At 39.8% G+C, this 27,914-nt stretch overlaps 2 protein-coding genes across 2 annotated transcripts in view; one reads left to right on the top strand and one right to left on the bottom strand.

Annotated features, from left to right (window-relative positions):
• Positions 1 to 9,092: 9,092 nt before the first annotated feature.
• Positions 9,093 to 16,599, bottom strand: HINT1 (histidine triad nucleotide binding protein 1). The gene is made up of 3 exons (XM_020973972.2): positions 16,381 to 16,599; positions 14,227 to 14,331; positions 9,093 to 9,406 (listed from the first exon to the last, which is right to left on the bottom strand). The coding sequence occupies exons 1-3, from the start codon at positions 16,489 to 16,491 to the stop codon at positions 9,242 to 9,244; spliced, it is 381 nt and encodes a 126-aa protein (XP_020829631.1). The 5' UTR covers positions 16,492 to 16,599; the 3' UTR covers positions 9,093 to 9,241.
• A 5,748-nt stretch (positions 16,600 to 22,347) lies between these two features.
• Positions 22,348 to 27,914, top strand: part of CDC42SE2 (CDC42 small effector 2) — a 185,533-nt gene continuing 179,966 nt past the window's right edge. Inside the window, exon 1 of the transcript XR_013486091.1 lies at positions 22,348 to 22,851. The gene's annotated coding sequence lies outside the window, so the exon portion shown is untranslated. The remainder of the gene's footprint in view (positions 22,852 to 27,914) is intronic.

Raw genomic sequence — 27,914 nt, 5'->3', positions numbered from 1 at the left:
CAAAGATTTCAGAAATAAATGAGAACAGACTGAAAATTCAGGCCAGTCATAAATCAACAATGGATTGAGATTTCTGGTAAGCAGCATAAACAAAATATATTTTCCCAGGAGAAAACACTTATTAAGTCTTATACTCACATTAGTCTGTAGAAGGATTGTGCCCTTTGTGGCCTCCATGATACTAAAATTTCAATTTAAGTCCAAACAAAATTTTTAGGTCCCCAGTATGTGTAAAGTCCTATGCCCAGGATACATCTGTTTTAAGGTAGCTAAGCAGTCACTATGCTCTTGAGTGCAGCTTATCCCAGTGCCAGGGTTGATAACTATGACTTGCCCTGTACCACCTTTAGTGTTCCTGGCCCACCAGCTAGGGCGTCTCCCTCCCTGGGAGATCCATGGTGGGAGAGAGGGGAAAGATGATATCAAACTTCTTGCCTTAAGATGCCTATGCTAATGGTTGTTATTCAGTCGTTTTTCAGGTTTATCTGACTCTGTGACCCCATCTGGGCTTTTCTTGCTAAAGACACTAGAGTGATATGCCATCTCCAGCTCAATTTGCAGATGAGGAAACTGAGGCAAACAGTTAAGTGACTTGCCTAGGGTCACACAGCTCACATGACCAGAATAGAACTCATGATGAATCTTCCTGACTTCAGGCCCAATGTTCTATCCACTCCACCATCTAGCTGCTAGCTCTGCTAAGCAGCTGCTCCCCTACTCTGTGAGGATTAGGTAAGGACTCCCGTACCTTCATCCAAAATCCCAGGGTTGCTGCCACTTTCAGGTAAATAAATACACATTCACCAGAATTATGTAAAGAAATTTTCATTTATACATCACTACAAAACAAGCTTCCTTCTAACAATACTATATCTAAGGAAATAAATCACAGGGCTAGCATAGCAGCACAGTATGGTAGTGATGAGAGACTTCAGTTATCCACGTATGTGCTGGAGCTTTCTTTTTCTTTGTCAAAAGCAGGATAACTAGTCATTTCTTCAGTGATAAATTCCTACTTCAAAAGATGAAAGAACCAACAATAAATTCTTTTCTGAATCATATTCTGTCCAAAAGACAGGAATGAACTGACTGCTGAGCTATAAATGATGGAAATCTGAGAGGAAAGGACCAGTCTTTTAGAGTTCATGATGAGGGAGAAGAAAGCTGGAAATAGTCTCATATGCTCCTAAATTGTTGCAGAGTAAGAATCAGGTGGACTAAAATTCTACAATGTTGTTTGTCCTTCATTTCTGAGGAAGACCAATGACATCATGGGTGATGACTTGTGCATGAACTGAATTTAAGTGAGGCAGAGGTACACAAAGTCATCAGCATCACTCTGAGTCATCAAAGTCCAGTGGCAAGAAAAAAGTCAGGATTACTAGTGGCCTGGGATGCAGTGAACACCTTGGTGTCTTCGATGTCTGACCAAGTGTGAAGTATTCCATACTGCTGCTCCAACTGCCTTCGTCGCTGCTGGGACAAATTGTTCACATCCACCTATTCTACTGGGGGAAGTCTTCTCATGCTTGGGATAGACCCCCCTCTAACTCATTGATGGACTTGAAGCTCATCAGTTACCCTCAATCTGGTTTACCCCATCTCCTAAGATGGTTTACTGGGGTATGTCTGCTGCACATGCTACAGCTTCTTGGAGTCATAGGCGAGAATTGGGTGGGTGCCAGAAGTGGGTGAGCAGTCCCAAAAAGGGCTCTCAGCAAGCCCTTGTCCCAAAAGTATTAGTCCTTCTGAACACCCCATACACCCCTGGGAGGGATAATAAACTTAAGAAGGAAATACTCAAGGTACAAAGAAAAACAATTCTGAAGAGTGGGAAATAAGACAATTATCTAGAAAGCTTGATGTGGATGTAGAGCTCACCAACCAACTTAGATTTTTAAAAGATGAACGTAAGATAGATCCAAGAGCAGGTAACAAAAATATGGCATGGTTATCTAAGGAAAGCATCTAGATTGCTAAAGTTCACCATGAATTGAGGCTAGCAAGGAAAGCTAACGACAAAAAAAGATTTGTTGTTTTTGCTTTGTTGTAGTTATATTGGGGCAAAAGGAAGATCCAAGAATTCCTGCTTAGGTTAAATGATAGAACAAAGAGACATCTTATTTTATTTCTGTTTTATCTGCCAAGAAAGAATGATCTTTGAAGTAGAAAGGACAAAGAGGGCTAATTGGAATACCAAAGATAAGTAAGAAATCACCTTGCTATACCTAGCTCACCTTAATAAGTTCAAGTCATCTAGCCCAAATTAATTCCATCATCAAGTACAGAAAGAACTGGTAGGTACAATAATTGGTCCATTGTCATTAATCTTTAAAAGACTAGGGAAATGAAAGAAATACTGCAGAACTGGAGAATGGCAAATGTCCTGATTTCCAGGAAAAAATGGAAGAGAATGTATATACAGACTCCATAGACCAACTTGGCTTGACTGCTTAAATTCTAGAATATATTATTAAAGGGAAGGTTTGTGAACATCAGACCACAGAAAACAAAATCACGGAAAATAAAAATAGGTTATATATCATATGTTCTTTTTTGACTGGATTACTAAACTCTTTGATCAGAAGAATGCTGTAGATAGTTTATCTAGATTTCAGTAAACAATTTGATTAAGTCTCTAACACCATTTGTATAGAAAATGTGGAACATGTGAGCGAGACAATACTTCAATTAGATAGATTCAAAACAGGTGAAATGGATAGATTAAAAAAGTTATTAATGGTGTTGTCAGTTTGGAAGGTGGTATCCAGTGAAGTGCTCCCACTCCCACAGTGAAGTGCTCTGTGCTTAAATTGATATTGTTTAACACTGTTTTGTCAATGACTTTATGGCAGTGACATAGATGCCACACTTTTTGATTTGCAGATACTATATATCTGGAAAGGATAGCTAACAAACTGAGTAACTATCATGATTCAGAAAGACCCCCTGGGGCACCTAAGTGGTGAAGCAGATAGAGCACTCATCCTGAAGTCAGGAGGACCTGCGTTCAAATCTGGCTTCCGACACATGACACTCGATAGCTGTGTGACTCTGGGCAAGTCACTTAACTCCAACTGCCTCACCAAAAAAAAAAAAAAGGAAAGACCCTGACAAGCAAAAACATTGTGCTAAACTGAAGAAAATGAAATTGAATAGGAAGAGTTGTAAAGTCTTAAATGTGCATTCAAAAAATCATTTTTCTGGGTACAAGATGGGGGAAGCATGGCCAGATGTAGCAGTTCATCTTTAAAAAAAAAAAAGATCTGGGAGTTCTAGAATACGAAATAGGGAGCATAAGCTTTCTTCTCAAACCCAGCTTAGCAAATGGTTGTTTCCAGAGGAAAGGAAAATACCTTCCTGAGATTGCTTTTAACTTGGGGCTTTTATTAATTTACATTTTAAAAATCAGATTTCAGATTCTTTTGCCAAGTTTATAATAGCCCTATACCAGTCCTCATGCTAATCAAACAATAAACATTTATTAAGCATCTCCTACTTTCTACCAGACTGTGTGCTAAGCACTAGGGATACAAAAAAGAAGCAAAAGACAGTCCCTGCCCTCCAGAAACTTAAAATCTAATTGGGGAGACAACATGCAAACAAATATATACAAAGCAAATTATATACAGGATAACTAGGAAATAATTGATAGAGAGAAGACACTAGAATTAAGAGGAGTTAGGGAAAGTTTCCAGTAAAAGATGGGATTTTCATTGGGAATTAAAGGAAGCCAAGGGAAGTTAGGCAGAGCAGAGGAGGGAGAGCATTCCAGGCAAAGGGAATAGCCAGTGAAAATACCCAAGCTGAGAGATGGAGTAGTACCTTTTTCATGAAACAGCCAGGAGACCAGAATCACTGGATCAAAGAGCAATTGTCAGGGAATAAGATGTAAGAAGACTGGAAAGGTAGGAGAGACAAGGTGATGAATGCCAAGCAGAGAATTTTGCATTTGATTCTGGAGGCAGTAGGGAGACATTGGAGTTTATTTTGTAGTGAGATGACATGATCAGATCTGCAATGCCCCAAATACTATGCATGGTCCTTAATCTATTCCCAAATGGCAAACTGGCCCTCTTCATCTGTCTGAAAGCAAGAGATTTGCCCCTGATAAACAACTACTTTTTCATCAAGCTCCTGACTCCTAGAGTCACTATCTCACCTTCCAAAAGCTATGCTATCTAGAAAGAGGGAGAACTTTCTAGTCCAGTGATTTCTCAGAAAGTCTCCAGGAAGACTTAACCCAACTACAGTTGAATACTTTTGGACAGTTCTATTTGATCTTCTCTAGACCTTCCTTATTCCAACTTCAGCACAGCATCCCCTGGGCATATGTCTTTGCCCCCTCACAGCCAAAAACATCCTAGGGAAATGACTCAAGTCTCCTTCATTTGGTAAGTTTATTTTGCCCTTAACATGGTTTGGCCAACTCCTTCCCTGAAAGAGCTTGAGAGAGCAATGGGTGGGATTGTTGGGAGTTCCTTTGCTTTGTAGTGTCAGGCTAGAGGTGCAATTACCTCTGCACAGCTCTGGTGGACATGTATTTGTTTGAAACAAAGGGAATGACCTGGCCAACTTATTGATAAACCTGAGTTCCTAGATAAAGTATAGGTCATGGGATGTGGAGCCTGAGGCCTTGAGGCCACATGTAGGTCCTTGGGTGCGGCCTTTTGACTGAGTCCAAGTTTTACAGAACAAATCCTTTTATTAAGAGGATTTGTTCTGTGAAGTTTGGATTCAGTTAAAGGGCCACATTTGAGGACCTAGAGGTTATATAAATACACATATTATGTATCATGCCTATTTAAATATATGTAAATATATGAATATAGGGCAAGCTAGTTTGGTGCAGTGTATACAACACCAGGCCTGGAGTCATTAAGAGCTGAGTTCAAATGTGGCCTCAGACACTTACTAGCTGTGCGATCCTGGGCAAGTCACTTAACCCTATTTGCTTCACCTTCCTCATCTGTAAAATGAGCTGGAGAAGGAAATGGCACACTACTCTAGTAGCTCTGCCAAGAAAACCTCCAATGGGGTCCCAAAGACTCAGACACAAAATGACTAATCAACAACATAATGTATGTATATACATATAAAGTTTAACAAGGTAGTAACAAAAGTATCGTGTCCCCCTTCTATGCTTTTATTTCTTTTGTGCATTTAGAACACTATTTTATTGATGTTTCACTTTACTGATGCTTTTTTATTGCTACTCCCTAATCCATCTCTTGATCAGCCCCCCCAAAATAACAAATGTAAAATAATAAACACAATAAACATGTACAGTATAAAAAAAAAGGTAAATCAAGACACGGATTATGTATGAGAATGTTCCGAGTCTCTACCTATAGTGTCACATAACCCAAGAGACAGGAGATAGGCTTTGTCAATTTTTTTTTCCGGCTAGGCAATGGGGTTAAGTGACTTGCCCATCTGAGGCCAAATTTGAACTCAGGTCCTCCTGTCTCTAAGGCCTGAGCTCTATCCACTGTGTCACCTAGCTGCCCCATCAATTTTCTATAGTCATGACTGATCACTGCTTCAGAGTTCACAGGTCTTTAAAAATCATTTCCCTTCAAACCATAATTGTGGTCACTGAGGAAATTTTTCTCCTCTTTTTGCTCACTTTAATCTGAATCCATTAACAGAAGGTTTTCTTTTCTTCATATTTCTCTGAATCTGTCCTAGTCATCATTTCTTATATTCCAATAAAATTCTATTACGTCCATATGCCTGCCACAACTTGTTTGGCCATTTCCCAATAGGCATCCATTTTGTTTTCAATTCTTTTTTTACCAAAAAAAAAAAAGTACTGCCCTTTATTTCCTATACATGAATCTTTTCCCTCTGTACTTGACCTCTTTGGAATCTATGATTAATACAGGTCAAAGTGTATGCACAGGTTAGGGACTTAATCAGGAATAAAAGCATTTTTTTCCCAGAATGGGTTCAATCAATTCACAGCTCCACAGCAGTGTATCTGTGTGCTTATCCTTCTTCCAAAAATTCTAATTTTTCTCTTTTGTCATTTTTGTCAATAAGTGTAAAGTGGAACATAATAGTTATTTCAATTTGTATTTCTCTTATTAGTGACTTTGGAAATCCTGTACTTATTTTGAATAGGATTTATTTTTCTAGAGCTTCCTGCTGACTTTTATCAGCATGTACAGAGCTGATGGTTTCTGTGAGATTATTTTACATCCTGATAATTTACTGAAACTATTGTTTCAATTAATTTGAATTGAATCTTGAGAATTATCTAAGTAAATTATCATGTCATCTATAAAATATTCATGACTATTTCCTCTTTGCTTATGCATGTTGTTTTTTTTAACTTATTTTTTTTACTTATGCTATAGTTAACATTTCTAAAACTATAGTAATAATCATGGCAATTGACATTCTTGCTTCACCCTTGATCTTGTTGGAAAGGCTTCTATGGTTTCACTAACATACTTGATGACAATTTTTACTTTTTAAGATACTATTTAGTATTTTAGGGAGAAGTCTTCTGGTTGTATGTTTTGATCTTCTTTGTCACCAAGAAAGATTCTATAGTCTGATTTTTCCCACTGTTTGCTCATGTCCCTAGCCAATTACTTGACTTTTTAATTCTTTGTTAAAGTAGGGGGTTCTGCTTCCGGTATGGAGGGTATACTGTCCCAAGCTTCAGGGATTTTGTGCAGCTGTTTTCAGAGATAGTTCTAGGGACCTATAAATTTTCAGTTCTTCCAAGGTGGTATGATCAAGGAGAGGTGTTTACTCCTTTCCGGGCCTGTGCTCTGGTCTGACCACAAGCACTCTTTTCTGCCTTGGAACTGTGAGGAAGATCCCCTCTCCACCACCACTACAAGCTCCACCATGCCAGCACTCCTCCTCTCCCCAGGACCACCACCCAGAATTGTGACCCAGATCCAAGCCTGGGCAAAGCAAGAGAATCCTGCCTCAGCACCAGCAAAGAGATCCCTGCAATTCCCCTCTAATCAGCCCCTCGATTCCAAGTCTGTCTGTGGGCTAGGAACTCCTGAAGCAGCCACCGCCCTGGGGCTGTGCCAGGACTGGGGCTGGGACCAAGCTTCTCTCTCACTGCAGTCACAGACTTTTCCCACTGACCTCCTAACTTGTCTTTGACGTTCGTGGGTTAAGAAGTCTGGAACCACAGCTACCCACGATTCAGTCCTGTGAGGCCCGTTTTGCCTGCCTGCCTAGGCTGAACTGCATTCCTCTCCTAGCCGGGCACGACAGACCTTTCCAAACAACCATTCAGGTTGTCTTGGGCTGGACAATTGTTTCAGTCTTTTGTGGGTTCTGCTGCTTTAGAATTTGTTTAGAGCAATTTTTTACAGGTATTTGGAGGAGAGCTCAAGTCACTACTTTTACTCTGCCATCTTGGCTTGGGGCCCTCTCCCCATTTCAGGGGCTGAATTTTGACATTTAGGGGTAACACTCAAATACTCCAATGTTGCATTATCCTCAGTGTAAATGGATGGAAGTTCATTATCTTGTTTTCCCCTAAAGCTAGGCAGGGAGTTTACAGAGAGAGAATGTTTCCTTATAAATGGAAATCATTCCACAGCAAGACAGAAAAATCTGCTGTCATTCAGGGCATTTGTTTGATTTCCTGGGTCCTCACTACTCTCATCAATGCATCAAGTCCATTAAAATTCCATTAGGGTTTCTTTGCCCCAAGAAAGAATTCCTTTCTACCAACTATGGGAAAAAGAAAAGTCTTAACTAGACCCAGAATACTCAAGACAGAAATAGTCTAGGCCTATTGTAACATCTTGAATCCAATGAAAGAAAACAAGTCTTGATGAAATACAATTTTGCCCATTAAATGGCTTACCTCATAAGAAATGGTTTCCCCTTATAACCACAATAGATATTCATTGATTAATCAGGACAAATTGAAAAGGTAATGCAACAAAACAGGAAGTGACCCATACCACCCCTCTTCGCAGCCACAGATCTAATGTTCCTTATTCCAACTGAAAGAAAACATTGAATTCCGTGTCAATTACTTTACTCTAGCCTGAATGTGCTTACCGTTGCAAAGAGTGCGCTCTTTAGTAAAAACAGATAAATTTGTTATGGTTCTATTGAGTAAAGAATATTGGAGGCCCATAGTAAAATCTTCTTGCTTTCTATGTAATGTTCACATTCTTGAAAAGGATAAGCAGATTCAGCTGGAGATCTACCCAGAACTCAATGGTTTCAATTGGAATAAGAAAAATCAACATTATTGACAAGACTAGTGTTATCAGGAAGGACAGTATGGGACACATCTTGTTTTATTGGAGGACTTCAATTTGTCCTGATTAATAAATGAATATCTATCGTGAATATAACAGGAAACCATTTGTTATGCCATCAGCTATTCTCTCTTCCAGTTATGAATATTTTCAGGCCAACTGAGCATTTTCTCTATCAATAAACAGGAATCATTTTCTTTGAGTAGAATATTTCTTGGTCAAAGAAACCCTAATGGAAACTGAATGTACTTGAGGCATTATTGATAATGGGGTGGGGGAATGGGATATACAAAGTCAAATAAATGCCGAGTTTCAGCAAATTCTTTTTTTTCTTTTAAATTTTTAGGCAGTTGGGGTTAAGTGACTTGCCCAGGGTCTCACAGCTAGTAAGTATCAAGTGTTTGGTCTGAGGCCTGATTTGAACTCAGGTCCTCCTGACTTCTGGGCCAGTGCTGTATCCACTGTGCCTCCTAGCTGCCCCCCCCCCTTTTTGAAGGAACAATTGGATATTTGTTTGAACTCCTTTGAAGTTGAACAGCCACAATAGGCCCCCCACAATGCAAATTGACAAGTGGCTTCAATAGCTTGTAGTCATTAAATCTCCAACATACTTCTGTTAAACTGCACTGATTATGCACTCATTGCCAAACCCAGGATTAAAAAAATTATTTGTGGGTTCTTTGCCTCCAACACTTTCTCCCTAAATAGAAACATGTCTAAACACTAAGTAAACTACGTTGAACCACTCTTTAAAGTTGTCACCAATTCTAAGTTTTTTTAAAAATATAGTCCACATACTGGAAAAAATTAAAATAAAATTTTAGTCAAACTCAGAAGCATGGGAAACAGATAACTGTCTTTTATTGTGTACATTCTGAAGTAATTTCACAATTTCCTGTTTCACAGAAAACACTAAGTATACTCAGCTTAACATATATGTTGTAAACCTACTCTGCTCCCTAAATAAGACAAATCATTCCAACAATTTATCCAGGAGGCCACTGCATCTGACGTCCTCCAAGGACATGCAAATGGATATGATAGACAGATTGCCCCCCATCTGCACCTTCATTGATCACCATTCGGTATCCTCTCTTCAGACCCAGGTCAGCTGCACACTTCTTGCCAACAATCATTAAGTGTCCGAGAAGCTAGGAAAGAATAAAAATTACATAATCAATACTAGCAACATATAACCTACTATTTTTGGATACAAGTAATAAACCATTTGTCAAGATAAAATTTATCCCTAGAAAAAGTCTTTGGACAAATCTACCTTCAAATTCTTCACAAATTCATAGATGCTCTGCAGACAGGATCCCCTGAATGTGTCAGAAGTCAACCTCTATTGGTCTGTGTATTTTTGAGGATACCCAGGGAGCACTCTACTATCTCTTACTTTCACTAAGACTGATCCAATCCACTTCTTTGTCCAATCACACATTTTCTTGATACCATTTCTTACATGCAGGTCATTAATGAAAACATGCTGCAAGCTATTTGTGTCCACCCATGTAGAACTTAAAATGTTTATTTTTCAAAGATTATAGTATTCCAAGTTTAACCATATATCATTAGGAAAACATCTGTGTTTAAAAAAAAATGAGTAGAATCTGGGAACTGTGAAAAGCACAGTGCAACTTCCCAAATGCTTTTCAGGCTAGTCTTTCCTCCCAGATCAATTCTTGACCCAATACACCGCACATATACAGTGACTGTCCTAAACACTGACTTGCTCACTCAAAAGACTAGCTATCCAGCTTCATGCCAGTCTGGGCAATGAGCATTTTTCATATCTTTCCTGTGAGATGTAATGTGTTGTAATAATATATACATCACAGGAGCAGCTAGGTGGTACATTGGATGGAATTGGATCTGGATTCAAGACACTTACTAGTTGAGTAACCCTCGGCAAGTCACTTAACGTTTTGTCTGTTTCCTCAACTACAAAATGGGGGGGAAATAATGGCAACTACTTCCTAGGGTTGTTTTGAAGATCAAATGAGATAACTGTAAAACTTTAGCACAGTGCTTGGCACACAGTAAATGCTATACACAAGTTAGCAATTATTATTATTTACAGAACTCTTAAATCTGCATTAGTGGAAGACATTTCCATACTAAAGCCCCCATCTTGCTGAAATCACAGATCCAAACCCCCCCCCAAAAGAATTTTTAAAAAGAATTTAAGTTTTAAAAGCTTAAAATTACATCAAGAGTTTAGTCACATCCTATATTTACTGCCAGAAGGGACCTGAGAGGCCACAGTCCAACCCCTTCTTGTTTTACAGGTAAGGAGGCTGAGGTCAAATGACTTGCCCAAAGTTAAACAATTATTAAGTAGCAGTGCTGAGATTTGAAGCCAGGACCACTAACTTCAAATCCATCCCTTTTCCCCACTATACCACCAGATTGTTAGGTTGATCTCTTCTGAGTCATCATTAATCCCACTGGGGGAGGCCTGTAATGTTGTAAGGCTCAATGCAACCAGCAAAAACTTAACGGACTTCACCATTCAAAGAAAATCGCTCTTCTACTTGGAACTTCTGAGGTACATTCTCCCCTGACATGACCAAATACACATTATTGTATGTTCATAATATATACACATATATCAATCATGCTTTACTTGACAATAATCAAAGGGACACCAAAAAGAATTACTGTGCTGGTTTATCAGCAAACCTCATGTAATTTTAACATATGTACAAAAGACTCCTCTTGCTGAAGCAAATATTTTTCTCTAATAAAGAAAGTGGGGTATTATATTCTCTGCAATAAACTGTCTCCTAATAAAGGTGTGGTCTCCAATAATGAGTCACTTTTCTTTCAAGTTTTATCTACAAATGCTCTTGGGATGGTGTGGTCCATTTGGGTAGACTTGTTTCTGCTTTCATTGACCTCTGATTTTTTTTGAGAAAATACTGCTTCTAATCTTCTGCCATCCTATTGTACTAGGAGTCCCAAAAGTCTCAGTGCAGGTTTAAGCTTTAAACCTTAGGGGTACACCGTACAGTGTTTTATAAATGAGTTTGTATCCTAAGGCCATTTTACTTTTAGCTGCTGTATTACTCCATTTGGAAAGGAAATCAAATGTTTGCTCACTAAGGCAAACTCTTTTATATTCGCTAGGCTTTTGCAGGAAATGATGACAATTAATGTTATTATGTCTGCTTATTTTCATTTATCTACAGTGACAATTTTTAAGAGGTCAAGTTGGATTTCATATCTCAAACCTGAGCTAAAGTTCCCAATATACTTTCCGCCATCCTTCTGAAGTCATACAATATCAAATTTAGCTTCTAAAGACCTCATCAAATTCTTCATAGAATTTCTTTACTTCAGCCCCTGTCACAAATGTTGGCAAATAAGATGTAATTATCTTCATAGTGGTCTTTTTATTTATGCCCATCATAAACACTGAAAGACAAGTGCTTAGCACAGTGCCTGGAACATAAGAAGCATTTAATAAGTGTTTACTGATTGACAAAGTAAGGAAATGTGTTATTTCTATGTTATTGAGTATTTGTACTTGGCAAAAGATCAACTTCACTAACTCCTTTTTTTGCCTTTGCAAGGAAAACCCATGCCATCTATCCTTAGTCAAAACTTTGTGGACTTTGGATTTGATTTATTGCAAGAATACTAGTACTAATATAATTCCATTCTTCTAGCAGTCCATCAATTCGTTGGGTCATTGGACAAAGATCTCATATTTAAAGTAACAGTAGTTAACATTTATAATTAACAAAATCAATACAAGATAATTAACTGTTGTTTATAAGTAATAGGATGTTTACAAACCATGCTAATATTATATGTTCCTTAGCATCTTCTGCTCTCTTTTCTGCCATTCCATTGACATCACAGAAGAATCTGGATTTAATTTAATACATTAAATTTTTCTTTCTTTCTTGGTTGTCTTGTTGAATTCATCATCCGATAGACTGTAAGCTCCCTGAAGGGAAGGGGATGTTTCATTTTTGTCTTTATATCCTCAACATCTGACACAGTGTTTGGCACACACCAAGAACTTAATGAACACTTGCCCTTGTTGGTTGATCACCTACAGCAAATCTACTAGTGATGAGTTTCTCCTTGCCTAGCTAGACTGGCCCTCAGACTGTGGATAGACTCAGTCCTTCTCCAGGCCCAAACTCAAACCCTTTTCAGCAAGGTAGAAACTGATGAAGTATAATAGCAACTTAAGAACTCAAGACTACCTCTCTATATGAAGCATCTTAGAAAGATTTTGTAAAAGATAATAGATGACAAATAAAATAATTTGTAATTCTGGGCAAGAGGCAGAGAAAAAAATGAACCTCGATAAATTGTATTTTCTAATCATAAGCCAATATAAAGTTGACCTTCTTAAAACATTTTCTCATTATTTTCCTTCAACCTCTTATAAAATCTTTTCCCATAAACTATTTGTTTAGACTTCTAGGGTAAAGGAGAAATATCACTGATGAAGAATGAAACTAGTTTTGCTTCTCTAGGATATTCAATTCCATCATAATTAGAGAAAACATACCTATTTACAGTAACTAAAAATAAATCAGTACTGTCATTAAGTTTTGGAAAAGACCCAATTAGTATTTTAAATCCCATAGCAGAGAAAAAAATAGGATATTACTACCATGACCCTACCCAATTAATTTCTGAGGAGGAAATACAGGGTATTTCATGTACTCATGCAGTGTGATATACTGGATAGAAGACTGGGATTGGAGTCAGAAAAACCTGAGTTCAAGTATTATAATTAACAAGTCACTTAAGCTCACAGTACTCCCTTAGGCAACTCTCAGATCACAAGCTACAGAAAAACTGCAGAAAAGTTTCCACATTGTGACATTCCTTGGACAAAACCTCAAGTCTAGAAAAAAAAATACTTATTTGTAGTGAATATTAAGACATTAAGCACACAAGGAAACAAATGGTTAAAAAGTTCAACATCAACCCCAAGTAATTATGAATGTTTTATCATACATTAACATAAACCTAAACATTTTTCTAGGATTTTTCTCTGCCCTTCTAGGACTCAGAGGTGTCAGTGTCTTAACATTTAAGTCATGTATACTTTTTATTTAAAGTTTTCTCTGCAGATATTGTGTATTTTCTTCCCAACAAAAAAAAGAAACCCTCTTGAAAGCCTGATGAAAAGTATCCCAAAAAATCCAATGCTGTTTGTTCCAAGTAATCAAACACTGAGAGATATTTAACTGTTTAAAAAAAGAAATAATCTGATAAACGCCCTAGGTCTTTAGGAGAAAAATTTCAAAGAATTAAAAGAAAAGATAGGCAGGATCCCAAGGTCTGAAAATCTGAAAGAAAAACTGGTTAAATAACAAAAATCTCATTACACAAATCAAAATGATTCCAAAAAGGAAGAACCTGCATTAAGTAATGTACAGGGAGTACCCACTGTGATGGAGGTATCCATCTACAGGCAGCCATGATCAGAACATATCTGGAGGACTGAATCCAGTTCTGTGTGCTAGCAGCCTGCATTTTATGAAGGGAACTTACAAGTTACAGTACAGCCAGAGAATGACAAAAATAGTGAGAGGATTAGCAATAATGGCATACGAAGAATTAGTTGAGGGAACGGACGATACTTAATTGAGAACAGAAAGAACTGACTTCTCAGTTTCTTCAGCAGGCCTGCAGCACACTGCCCTGTGTTAAAATCAAAATCAACTTGTTTCAGTGCTCAACAAATACTGATTAATGTTAAGAGGGGAAATCAGAATAAATGTAAGCCCTTTCCTAAAATAAACATAAGCAGCCAAAATTAAAAGAAAAGCTAGAAGGCAGACAAAATACCAATACTGAGATACCCCTTTGTAGAAACAGACTTTGAAAAAGAATGTTTTATAAATTGTTCCAAAATGTAGCTTTCAAGAATAAGTTATTTTTTCAACTTTAAAAAGCAAAGGTAGGAAAAAAAGGTTTTATTATATTTACTTACATTTTCATCATCTTCTTCTGCAACAGATATCTGGGTAATGGGTTTCTTAGGTATCACCAGGAAATGAGTTGGGGCTTGTGGGGAAACATCATGGAAAGCAAGACACTAGGGGAAAAAAGAGGAACATAAAAGTTTCTGTAGGTCAAAAAATAACTCAAATTCTAGATATTATACATTATCCATACAAAATTTACTAGAATAATAGACGTCAAGGAGGAAAAAAGCAAACTCAAGAGGGGTTAGATTCCAATATTTTGATACTGGCTGCTCCTTTACTGTGTATACATACACAAACACACAAATACTTACAATGGACTTCCTGTCAATCTTATGAAAATATCATGATTAATATACACCAACACAATATATGTGTACTTTATATTAAGTTATTCTGTTGTTCAGAAAAAAATGCACCAGTAAAAATAACTGGTAAGATGTCCAAGGAGCAAGTAATGAATATTAGTTAACATTATTATTGACATTATTTCTTTTCCCCCCCCCAGGTAATTAACAGAAGGGACTGAATAGAGAGGTCTTAGTACCTTTTTTTGGCTTCAAAATATATAATAATTCTAAAAGTAAAACCTATGTAGATGTTGAAAATAAATACCAACGTTTATCATGCACCTTTAATTTTTTTTTGGAGGGGGTCACAGAGCAAGTATACCATACACTTTCTTACAGAAATGAAATAGCACTTTCCTTTGCTATTTATAAACCATAAAGCTATCGACCTTACCTCAAGTAAAATCTTGAGACAAAGAAGAGGCCAAATCTGGGTTACTTGAACCTTCTTTAAGTCAGGTAGATTTGATTTGGAGATCAATTCAATAAATTCAATTAAAAGAACAATTTTTCAAGTTCCTACTTTGAGAAATGATAGGAACTGAAAAATATACAAGTAAAATTATTCCTTACTCACCCTGGTGAGTGACTGGAGATAGAGGTGGTAGATGGGATACAGTTAGGTTGAGACTTAGGCAAATCACCCTCAAGGACACAGTTTCTCCATTTATAAAACAGAAAAGTGGGCTAGATGATTGCACATCTGACACAGATAGTGTTGTTGCTATTCTACTAGAAGGACTTTAACCATACTAGAATTTTAACAGAACCCCACCTCCAAGTAAAAATGTTTCTATGACTAAGGTAAAGAGTTAAGAACTTCACATGGCCTCATTGTTACTTTTTATTCCTGTGGAACCAGTGTGTTTGATTTGGCAAAGTGCCAGGTTTCAAAAGGTTACTTATGTCGTTGCTGCTTGATTGCACAAGTCATCTTTCCCCCTCTCTCACCACCTGTACAGTGCATGCTCTCCTTCTAAGTGCTCGCCCCCCCACCCCAGCAGGCACCCCTAGAAAGCAGGAGCAGCGTAGGGAATGATCAGATTTCTGATCTCTCAGAGCACTGCCAAGATTGCGATACTCCCCGCAACCCCCGCCCGGAACACGCAGCATGGCGACTGCGGGACGGGAATCCTGAAGGCAGAAAAAATGCGCTCCCCCACGACGCCTCCTCACTCCTCCCCAAACAGCTTCCTTTCGGATGGGGAACGTGTCCGCACAAAGGCGTCCGTGTTAACAGATGGCCTTTCCTGGAGGTGGGGCAGGGAGGTCAGACGGAGCCCCAGGGCCGGCTGTATTTTGCAGCCGCAGTTCAGAAAGCAGACGAGGCGGGCTCCGGAGTCGAGCAAAGCGGGAGACGGCACCCCATCGCCACCGCCCCCAAAGCCTTTTATTCCCGGCTTAGCGGGAAAGGCTCCCAACAAGGTCACACAGCTGGCCGAGAGTCCGGCTGCAGGGCGAGGACCGCGGGCTTGGGGCCGACAAACTCCATTAAGAAACCGGACAAACCTTCCCGTCCCGCCCTTCCCTTTTATTAAAACCAACCCCCAAACTGTGGCCCGGAGCAGGCAGGCGGCACGCACGAGGTCCCACAGTCTGCCCGGGCATGGGTGGGGTTTTCGGGGAGCTTCTCCTTCTGGAGAGCGAGAGTGGCGCCAGTCACAGCCAGCATGGCTTTACAACGGTTGAGGATCTCCCCCCACGTCCCGGGGACCCTCATCACCCCCGACCCCGCGCCGCCGCCGCCTCGGCCAGGATGCTCCGCACGTTCCCCGCGCCCGCCTCTGACCGCTTCTTTCCCATTCCTACCCGGTCATCCTCAAAAATGATTTTGGCCGGGATTTCCTTGCGAATTATTTTCCCGAAGATGGTGTCTCCCCCAGGCTGGGCAGTCTGCGCTTTGCTGATCTCATCTGCCATCGCGGCGGCTCCCACAGCTGGCTACCGCCACCGCCAGCCGCAGCCCCCGCAGCCTCGCCCGGGCGCCTGCGGTACAGCACTTCCCTGTGAGCGCAGCGCGCCCCGCCACTGCGCATGCGCAGACCCGGAGGCGAAAGCCACGTGGGAGCTTAGCTTGCAGTTTCTCCCCAGTTGGGTTTGAGTCTCAAAAGCTGGTGGTGCAAACTCATTAAATGGGGAAAATAGGTAGCGGCGAAGAAACAGCGCTACCAGAAACCCGGTAGGGGTGACAGTCCTACTTACGCCTCACTGATCACACTTTTTTCTTTTTCTTACCTACCTCCCCATTCGGCCAGAAATCAGCATTTGCTGTTTACATTGAAACTTGCTTTGGCAAGTAATATTGAGCGTGCTCTATAACTGAGCTCCAGCTCTAGGGACTGGGTGGAAAGTGTAGGCAGAGCAACTGCTGTAAAGACAACTGGCTGTGGTTTTTAGCCTGATGACGGCGCAGTCTCTGAGTTGGCCGCAGAATGTTACAGCCGAAGAGGTCACAGTCTTCCCCCCCCCCATTTTATAAAAAGACAAACAGGCTCAGAACGGCTCGTGGCAGGCATTTCACTGCACCACTGCTGCTTCTCTGATAGGCAAAAAGCTTGAGTTTTTTTTTTTTTTAAGGGTCATCCTGTCAGATTGTTTAGAAGGCAATATTCAAGAAAAAATTCCACTTTGCAATGCACATGAGTATTAAAATAAGGAGAGTATGAGACATGGTTCTATAAGCACTAAAGAATTAAAAACATGCTAATTTTCCTATAAACAGTTATCTCAGCTGTTTTTTAGGTTTCAGAACTAATATGAGTTGTAACTATCCTGAGGCCTATTAGTTGAAAACATCTGTTTGGACAATTACTTGTCCATCTTTCATTCTTGATCTTTCTGCAGTAATTGCCAGCACTGCCTATTCCTATATGCTTTTCTTCTTGAAGAAGCTAAGTAGCACAATGGATAAAGTGCTGGGTCTACCTCAGTCTCCCCAACCATAAAAAAGGGTATATAATAATAGCAGCAGCGTTGTTGTTAGGATTATGAGATATTTGTAAATACTTAGCACTGTGCTTGGCACATGGTAAGCACTTCTACCTCACTACTCTTTGTCAGTCGCCTTGGCTAGTTCATCATAACCAAACCGAGGGCAAGACTCTAACCTGAGCCCTCTTCTCTACACTCTTTTACAAGAAAGTCTTACCAGTTCCCAAGGGTTTATTTTCATTTCTATACAGATGGTTCTTAGATCTCTTTTCTCTCTCTTCTAAGTTCTGGTAATGCATTGTCAACTAACTAGTTGACATTTTAAACTGGATGTCCTATAGACCTAGATGTTTGTGATAATTCAACATATCCAAAACAGAACTTGCCTAGGCACTATCACTTCTCAGTTTCCCAGGTTCACAAACTCAGCATTATCCTTGACTCATTTTTCTTCACCACACAGATACACTCAGCTGCCAAATTGTCTTTTCTGCTTCCACAACATCTCTTACATCTGACCCCTTCTCACTACTCACATGGGTCACCATCTTTATTCAGGCCTTCATAATCTCTCACCTGTACCAGATTGTTCCCCTCTCTAATCCAACCTCTTCCCAGATGCCAAAGTGATATTCCTTAAGCCCAAGTCTAATCACATCACTCAGAACCCTATTTAAGGAGTCATTTCAATGACTATTTCTCTAGGATGAAATAGAAACTTCTCTCTTTGGTATTTAGATCTTTTCACAATCTGACCCCAATCTACCTTTCAATCAATCAATGAGTATTTATTAATCACCTACTATATGCCAAGATGTGTGCTGTGCTGGATGCTAGGGATACAAATAAAAAAGAATGAAATAATCCTACTCACAATGAGCTTGTGTCCCCTCTAAAGGGGAACACAAGTACATGTAAAAATATATATCTTCATTCACAACATGACTAATGTGGAAATACGTTTAACATAATTGTACATGGATAACCTATATCAGACTGCCTGCTGTCTTGGGGCCAGGGCAGGGAGTACGTTGGAGACAGAAGACAGAAGTTCTAGAATGAGGAATACAGAGAAGGCCATTTTGGCTGGATCACAGAGTGCCAGAAGGGGTAGTAATGTCTAATGGGGCTGAGAAGGTATTACTATTAGAGTTGTCTAAGTAGGAGAGTCACAAAGCTAAATATGCCCTTAAAAATTACTTTGGCAGCAGTGTGTAGAATGTGTTGGAATAGACACACTTGAAGCTGAGAAACCATTGGTAGGCTCTTGTAAAATCTAGAGGAGTGGTGGTGAAGGCCTGCATTAGAATTACAGCTGTCTAAATGCAGAGACAGTCAATTTACAGATACTGTGAAAGTACAAAAAAGGAAGATTTGGAAAATGACTGGATGTGTTGAGGATATTGCTAAGTTTACAAACTGAGACACCGATGGTACCTTTGATGGGAATAGGGAAGACAAGCAGAGGGAGGGGGTTAGGGGCAAAGATAATGAGTTCAGTTTTAGACATGTTGAGTTTGTTTGAGATATTTCTAGAACATCCAATTTTAATATCTAATAGGCAGTTAAATATTATGGATTACTCCTTATAGGCCAGCCAAACTGTGCTTCTTACTGTTACACACACACAATATTCCATCTCCCAAGTGGTCCAAGGTCAGTGTCTTGTTCTGGCTCTCCCCTATGCTTTGAATGCAGTCCCTCTAAACTCCTCCTCTTGGAATACCTTTGTTTCCTTAAAGACTCAACTCAGGCACCACCTGCCATATGTAACAGACTGATTCCAGGCCAGGGGAGGCTGGGGCGTCCTCTTTCATCAAAGAACCTATGCAAACTGGTTTCTGATCTAGGGAAATCTATCTTCTGAAGAAAGAGGTCAGCTCTTTTCTCACCATTTCTAATTCTTTACGTCCCCACCACAGAGCCCTGAAGAACATCACTTAAAGTTTTGGTTTGGCTCATGTCTTCCTGTAAGGGAATAGAAAGGTAATCACTATACAAAATAAATCAGGTATAGAACAGCTATTTATTTTCACCACACAAAAGAAATGCTTAAAACACACACACAAAATAAGCACGGATGAATATTTAAAACACAATACAGTAATCAGTAACTCCAGGAGTCAAAATACTGAAACATGAGTCATTTACTTGGACTGTTAACTAGGCATTCATCACCTCCACTTTAGCTCTACAATGTCTGAACCAATCCCACAAAATTCATGTCTTTTGACAAGCCAGGTCAGATTAATCACCTCTTTGTGGCTGCCTTCTCTAAGATGTAGTTGCAGAAACCTAATCTTATAGCTAGCTGACTCCAAATAGAAGATCAATTAACTCCTGTGAAAAGGGACATCTCAGGATCAATCTTTGGTCACCTATGTTCAGTGAAAGAAACAGAAGCAGAAGAGACAACCAGACGCTTAAGGTTTACACTTGCCTACGAAGCAGAATTTTCTTTTTAAAGAGTCTCAAAGTACTCCTGGGCACCAACATTTGGAAGTAATTCCACTTTATTTTAAAATTCAGTAAAGACTTATTAAGAATAATTAGGAAAGGGGCAGCTAGGTGGTGCAGCAGATAGAGCACCGGCCCTGAGGTCAAGAGGACCTGAGTTCAAATCCAACCTCAGACACATGATACTCACTAGCTGTATGACCTTGGGCAAGTCACTTAACCCGATTGCCTCACCCCCCCCCCCAAAAAAAAGAATAATTAGGAAACAAGAAATCTAAGCTTCTTAAACTGAAAGGTAGCTTATGGACCAAGCAGCCTGACAACTCATTTTGCATAAAAACTTCAGAAGAATAAAATTGTAAAGTCAAATGGAATGAATGAAAAGCATTTCTTAAATGTTTTTTAATCAAGCACTATCCTACAGATTAATTTCCTGGGAAAGGTCTAGGAATACTTGGAATTTATCAAGGAGTCCACTGCACAACAGCAGCCCACCACCACTGGAAAGGGGGAAGAGGGAGTCTCAAGGACAGGGTAGAGAGGGGATTCTCAATTCTCTATGATATACAGTTGAGGTGGGGATTCAGGGCCTGGAGATCTTTGTATCTGGGTATGCTAAGGTAGCCATAGGAATTAACAAATTAAGAGTGAGAAAATCCTGAATCATAAACACTTTTGTCAGGGTTGGTCCTATATACCAAATGGAGTTATAGATGCCCTCTGTTTGCAGATTTCAAATTTTTGCTTGAATCAAACCTAAAGAGAGTAATACAAACTAACTTTGGTCACTAGCCTAAAAAGATTTCAACTTCACAACAGATTTTACAACCTTTTTTTACTTTCCCTCACTTTTTGCATGCTCAAACATTTTCATTTTTTTCCATTATCAAAATGTTGAAATTTCTATCATGTTTGAGTCCCACATTCAAAGAAAGTACTGTGCTGTATTTACTGCTGGATACTACATTTTCAGGACCTTGATAAGCTGAAGGGTAACAAGGATGGTGAGAATGCAAGTCTCTTGAGAGCAGGGACTGTGTTATTCATATATTTGTGTCTGCAATACATATGTACAGTTGCCTTACACAGAGATGGAATTTACTACTACAAATGTTTATTGTGTGACTTGTGTTCATCTTCCCTGCCAAACTGTCGCCTCCTAACGGCAGGTACTGTGTCTTTGGCCACTATTTTCCATAGTAGCTCAGTGCTTTCTAAGGAAGAAGGCATCCTGCATCTGTTGAATAAATGAATAGATATGGGGCAGCTAGGTGGCGCACTTGACACTTACTAGCTGTGTAACCGTGGGCAAGTCACTTAACCCCAATTGCCTAAAGATAAATAAATAAACGAATGAATGAATTTGCACCTCCCCTTGCATCCAATCAACCAACCAGAAAGTTTATGGGTCTATCTTGTAGGAATAAAAAAATTAAAGTTACTGCCCTCTGGGAGCTCAACTTCTCAAGCATTCCCCGCCACTACAAAAACTTGCATTTTTTTGTGGTACAAAGTTTTCCACTACAAAACCTATTGCTGACTATGGATGGCAAAGAATTTGGGAAAAACCTAGAGGTAGTGACATTTACAGAAGCAGCATCAGACCTGGAAAACCTGGGTGACAGCAAAACACCTGATAACTCGTCTGTCCTTAAGTAAAGCAAATGAGCCACGATTTGGAAGACAGCAAGGAGATGAATATTTTTAGATATTAATTAGCAGCCAAGTGAATTTATGCAATCCCTCCCTCTTTCTGGGCATATGTGAAGAGGACGGAGAAAAAGGAAGGGGGAGGAGGAAACATACCTAAGTATAGCTAGATGCATTTCTATAGATAGAAATAAATGTATTATGAAAGCGGTGGGCTAGATAATAGGTAGTATTTATATAGCGCTTTAAGGTTTTCAAATCGTTTACATGTCATCTCATTTGAGCTCACAACAACCCTATGAGGTAGGTGTCCTTATCCCCATTTTTACAGATGAGGAAACTGAGGCTGACACAGGTTAAATGACCCGAGCTACAGTTACCACGTGTCTACGGCAGGATTTGCACTCAGGCCTCCCGACTCCAAGGCCACGGCCGTTGCTTGACGGTCTCCAAAATCCCTTCCGGGCCGACCTCTCTTAATCCTACCTCTCTAAGCGCCCACACCAAGGCGGAAGTGCTTCCACACGCCTTCAGAGAAACACAGGCGAAGACTGACACTCACAGAGTCAGCGCCGCGGGCCTCACCGAACCTAGCCGCCCCCAACAAACTGCCGCCCTCGGCACAGCCCCCGACTGCCCCTCCTCCGCAGCCGCCGCCTCCGCTCCGACGGGCCCCTCCCCCAACGTCCGGAGCCGCGCTGACGCAACTTCCGCTTCTCCTCCCTTGCGATTGGACCGCGTCTCTGTTCACTCGCTCTCTTAAGTCCCGCCTTTTCAGTCCGTCTCCTTCCTCTTCTTCCCTCTTAATCTAAGGAAGGTGACAGGGCAGGCAAAATGGACTCGCTACATGGGAGTCGGGGCTGTGGAAAGCGGGACTCGACCGAGCCTTCAGGTTACGATTGGCTTTCAGGAGTTGGGGGTAGGCGGGAGCGAGGCGGTGATTGGCTCTCGGGAGTCGGAAGTTGATTGGACCTGCGGGCGCGGCTGCCTCGGCCGAGGGGATTGGCGCGTTGGAGGAGCGGGGCGGTGCTTCTGCCGGCCGCCTCTAGGCGGCGCTGCCCCGTGGGCGCAGGTTGGCGAGCGCCCCCGTGTGCGTGGGTCTGCGTGAGTGGTTGGAGTCTGTTTCCCAGGGCGCTCTGCTGCTGGGTCCGCGCAAGCCCCCGCGTCTCCTGCGAAAGCCTTCTTATGTTTAGACATTAAAATGTGGGAGAAAATGGTGCGGACGGCCTTCTGAAGATACAGGTAAGTTTTTCTCTGAGCCAGTGAGAGGCGTTTTGGAGACTCGTGGACATTGTGCCCATGCTAAGTACTGTGGGAATAGTGGTGGAGGATTTAGAGGAAAATCGAAATGCATTTGAGTGCAGAAACAATTGGTACCCCCCGGGTCTTTGCTAGCTAATCTTCCACTAGAAGGTATGCCCGTGGACCATACTGCCTGTGGGGTTTTCTTGGCAAACACACCGGAATGGTTTGCCATTTCCTTCTCCACTGGATTAAGACGAACCGAGTGACTTACCCAGGGTCACACAGCTAGTTAAGTGTGGGGTCACATTTGAACTCAGGCCCAGCTCACTATCCATTGTGCCATCTAGTTGCTACTCTAGGTATATAGGTAGCTAACTTAGTGCAAGTGCGTATTTTTAATACGCTGGCCTATCATAAACCTTCACTTTCCCACTTTTCACTTTATCCTGTGCCTAATGCCAAATTCACTCTACAAAAATAATGCTCTTGAAGTTCACGGTTATCAAATTGCCAAATAGAACATTAGGCTGAATACAATAAAATGAAATTGAATAAATGTAAATAAATAAATGTAAAGTCTTAAATTGAGTTAAAGTTGATTTCACAAATACAAGATGGAAATGGCATGGTTTGCACAGCAGTTTTTTGAAAAAGATATGGGGAGAAGAGTAAGGTCAGTGATTCAGTAGTGTGATATAATAGCTGATATAAAACTATTCAGGGATTCCTTGTTAGGTACTGTTACCAATCATACTTATTAACAGACATTTTAGTACTGGTTTATTATATATGCCCTGCATAATCCCGTGGTAAAACAAAACGAAGCACACTACTGGATCACAAGTAGCATTTTCTGCCATCTCATATAGGACCAGACTGGATGGATACAATTGGAATTTTTACAAAGGGCAAAGTGGTAGATAAAAGGTTTACACATCGAAGAAAGGATAGCAGAAGGGGAAGATCTGCTTCTGCTAAACTGACCAGTTACCTATTGTAGGAAAGCTGATAATTTTTCAGGCTGCAGAGACTAACCAGATAGTGGCAGATCTAAAGTTAGATGTTTCAACTAAATTCAAAAGGCTTGAACTAATTACGTGATTTGCTGTCTCAGGCAAAATAGCTATACAAGTTTACGACACAGCCAGAATAGTTAATGCTATCCTAACTGACATATAATGATTTAAGTTTTGCAAATCACTTTACATAAATTTCGTTTGAGCCGCACAACAACCCCATGATAAAGGTACTATCATTACTATCCCCATTTTGCAGATGTGGAAACTGAGTCTCCCAAAGGTTAAATGAGTTATCCATATTCATGTAACTAGTAGGGGTCAGAAGTGAGATTTATTCGTGTGTTCAAATCCGTTGAAGGAAATGAATGTATTTAAATTGGGGAAGAAGAGATTTAGGATGGGACATGATACCTGTCTTTTAGTTCTGAAGGATTGTCATATGAAAGGTGCTTTAGAAGGTGCTTGTTCTATTTGGTCTCATATCTAGGAGTGGCAAGTGAAAATTGCAAAAATGGAGGTTCTCAGGAGATAATGGATTCCTTCAAGGGGATTGGATGACCACTTTTCAGCTTTATTGTAGTAGGAATCATTATTTCTCTGTTTTGACTCTTTAGCCACTTCCAGCTTTGAAATTTTGTGATTCTGTGAAATCCAGTGGCCTCCTGAGTCCTCAGTCTCATTGACCCTATTGCTATTTGACACTGCTGAAAACACATGGTAGACAATAAATAGTTCTTTCAAGGATAAAAATGGATTGTCTGAGTACTACAATGGTACTCAAAAAACACAAAAAGAACTAGAGAAAGGCTTCTGTATAGGACCTTGGATAGATCCTCTATTATTGAGGACCTATGGGAGAACACAGAAAAGAATCTCATAGGATGAAGATGGGTAGGTTGTCATTAGCAACAGTGGATGGAGTACCCACATCAATGAAATCATGACCACAGTGATATAATAAAGAAGTAAACACTCACTGAATGTATTAAATAAAGGATATAATTTCAACTGGAATTTATGAACAAGTCCCTTTTCTAACAAGGAATATAATTAGTTGAGTAGTTGAATGGTAAAAGCTTAAAATAATTTATCATTTTACATATTAAATATTGATGTAGACTAATAACAAGGAATTTTTAGATAATTTAGAAATGGTTTAACTTAAGTTCCCAAAGGAGTATTTTCTGACCAAACAAAAAACAGCATTCAACCTGTTATTGAGATTTCATGGTCTTAGGGGACAAAGGCTTAAAGCTATTTCTTGACAAAGAAACACAATGGCAGAAGAGTAACTGTCTGGAGTTAATGAGGTATCCTTGATGAAGGTCCTTTTTACCCTCCTTTCCCACACCCCTGCTATGTTAAAGAAAACCTTTTGGTAGGACATCTCCAAAAATCTTATGATGGAAAATGCTATCCACATCCAGAGAAAGAACTATGGAGTTTGAATGCAGATTGAAGCAGTTTGAAGCACACTATTTGCTCTTTTTTTTCTTCTGTTTTGTTTTGTTTCTTCTTTCTTGTGTTTCCTCCTATTGATTCTAATTCTTCCTTACAACATGACTAACGTGAAAATGTGTTTAATAGAAATGTATACGTAGAGCCTATATCAGATTGCATGCCATCTTGGGGAGGGAGGTGAGAAGTGAGGGGGAGAAGAATTTAAAACTCAAAAGCTTACAGAAGTGATTGTTGAAAACTAATAATAAATTAATTAAAAAAAAAAAGAAAGAAAACCTTCTTTTAACTGATAAATGTCCTGTCAGTGTCTCATTTAGTTCCAGGGATCAGACCTAAACTACCAGGCAACCAAGCTGAGTCATGTTTTTCTAAAATACCAGTTCATCTCATTCCTGAATCAGTGTTCTTCCTACCATACTATGTTGCCTCCCTTATTTGATTCAATTAAACAAAAATTTACTAAATACATAATTTGTGAAGTACACTGTATGATATGCTAAAAATCCAGAAATAAGAATAGTCTTTTCCCTAAAGGGGGGTTGCTACATTACACACCAGTCACTTGAGATAAAGTAGTACCAAGGACTTCAAAGGGGAAGAGTGCTAATAACTGGGAGATAAGAAAGAGGAAAGCCCTCATCAGTGTTTATGACATACTTTATAAAATACATAATACATTTTATGTCGATTATGTATACCTGTGTGTGTGTGTATGTGTGTGGGTGTGGGTGTGTGTGTACAGGCATACCTTGTTTTATTGTGCTTCTCTTTACTGCACTTCACAGACAGTACATGTTTTACAAATTGAAGGTTTGTGGCAACCTTGTGTCAAGCAAGTCTGTCGGTGCCATTTTTCCAACAGCGTGTGCTCACATCTTGTCTTTGTGTCACATTTGGTAACTCCCACAATATTTCAAGCTTTTTCATTATTATTATATTTGTTATGATAATCTTTGATCAGTGATTTTTGGTGTTACTATTGTAATTATTTTGGGGCACCACTAACCGTGGTCATTTTAGGTTATGAGCTTAATCAGTAAATGTTGGGAGTATTCTCACTGCTCTACTGACCTACCTTTCCCCATCTTGCTCCTTCTCCTTGGTCCTTCCTATTCCCTGAGACACAACAATATTGAAATGAGGCCAGTAACTGTACAGTGGACTCTAAGTATTCCAGTGAAAGGAAGAGTCAATCAATGTGGCAAACTTCATTGTCATTTTAAGAAATTGCCATGGCCACCCCAACCTTCAGCAACAACCACCCTGATCGGTCAACAGCCATTGACACTGAGGCAAGACCTTCCACCAGCAAAAAGATGATGACTCACTATAGGCTCAAATGATGGTTAGCATTTTTTAGCAGTAAAATATTTTTTAATTAAGGTATGTACATTGTTTGTACATACTATACTATATTATACTATATTGTATACGTACTACACTACACTATGTATACTGTTGTATACATACTATAATATATTGTACACTTAATAGACTGGTATAGTGTAAACTACACTTTTATATGCATTGGGAAGACAAAAAATTTGTGCGACTCACTTTATTGTGATATTTGCTTTATTTCGGAGGTCTAGAACTGAACGTACAATTATTTCTGAAGGTATGTCGTGTGTGTGTGTGTGTGTGCGCGCTTGTTTTTGTACACAAACACATACAAGTTCTATCACTGTATTTATATACATGGATATGTCTATATCTATCTATAAAACCTATTTATAGAGATGCTACCAGAGAAGTTATAAAGCTGACATATCATCTTCCGTGAATACACATCAAACAAATCAATCATCTAAGGCTCATGAGGGTTGACACCTGCAAAACTAAGGTATTTATGGGCAAGAAGTGTGGAAGTGGCAGTAAGAGTGGGGAATGAGGTGCTGGAGAAAGGCCCAGAAGGAGACAGTACACGCTGGTCTGTTACCTGGTTAAGAGTAACAGACCTTGAGGGTGGGTCAAGACTCAAGCTGTGTCTCCCTTAAGGATGCTTCCCAGTACCCTCTGACTGTATTGTGTACATGTACCCTCTTTATAAATCTTAATTAATTAACTTGCACTTTTATTTTTCTTCAGGTGCCAATCTGTATCAATAGAGGAAGTTTCTTATCAGGAGCTCCCTATACTGATGAAATCACAAATCCAATTTTTAAAGAAGTTAAATCACTAATAGTTGGGATTTCTATTCTATCTGGAAGGTTTATAGCTACAAAACATTGTTGATACTCAGGTGAAATGTCGTTTCCTCCAAACATTTCTAAGCTTTCTTTTAAAGGGAACCCAAATAGAATATCTGTTATCTAAATATGATATTTAGGCAACTGGGTGGTATGCTGGGCCTGAAGTCAGAAAGGCTTGAGTTCAGGTCCAGCCACAGACACTTGTTCTCTACAACCTTGGGCAAGTCCCTTAACGTCTACTTGCCTGGGTTTCTTCAACTATAAAATGAGGCTAATAGTGGTACCTGCCTCCCAGGGTTGTTGTGAAGATCAAGGAGATAATACTTATGAAGTACTTAGCACAGTGGCTGACACAGTAGTAGATACTTAATAAATGCCCATACCCTCC

This window comes from Phascolarctos cinereus, unplaced genomic scaffold (assembly GCF_003287225.1).
Source record: "Phascolarctos cinereus isolate Bilbo 61053 unplaced genomic scaffold, phaCin_HiC Scaffold_4;HRSCAF=312, whole genome shotgun sequence".
NCBI lineage: Eukaryota > Metazoa > Chordata > Mammalia > Diprotodontia > Phascolarctidae > Phascolarctos > Phascolarctos cinereus.
This window is presented reverse-complemented; position numbering and strand designations above follow the sequence as displayed.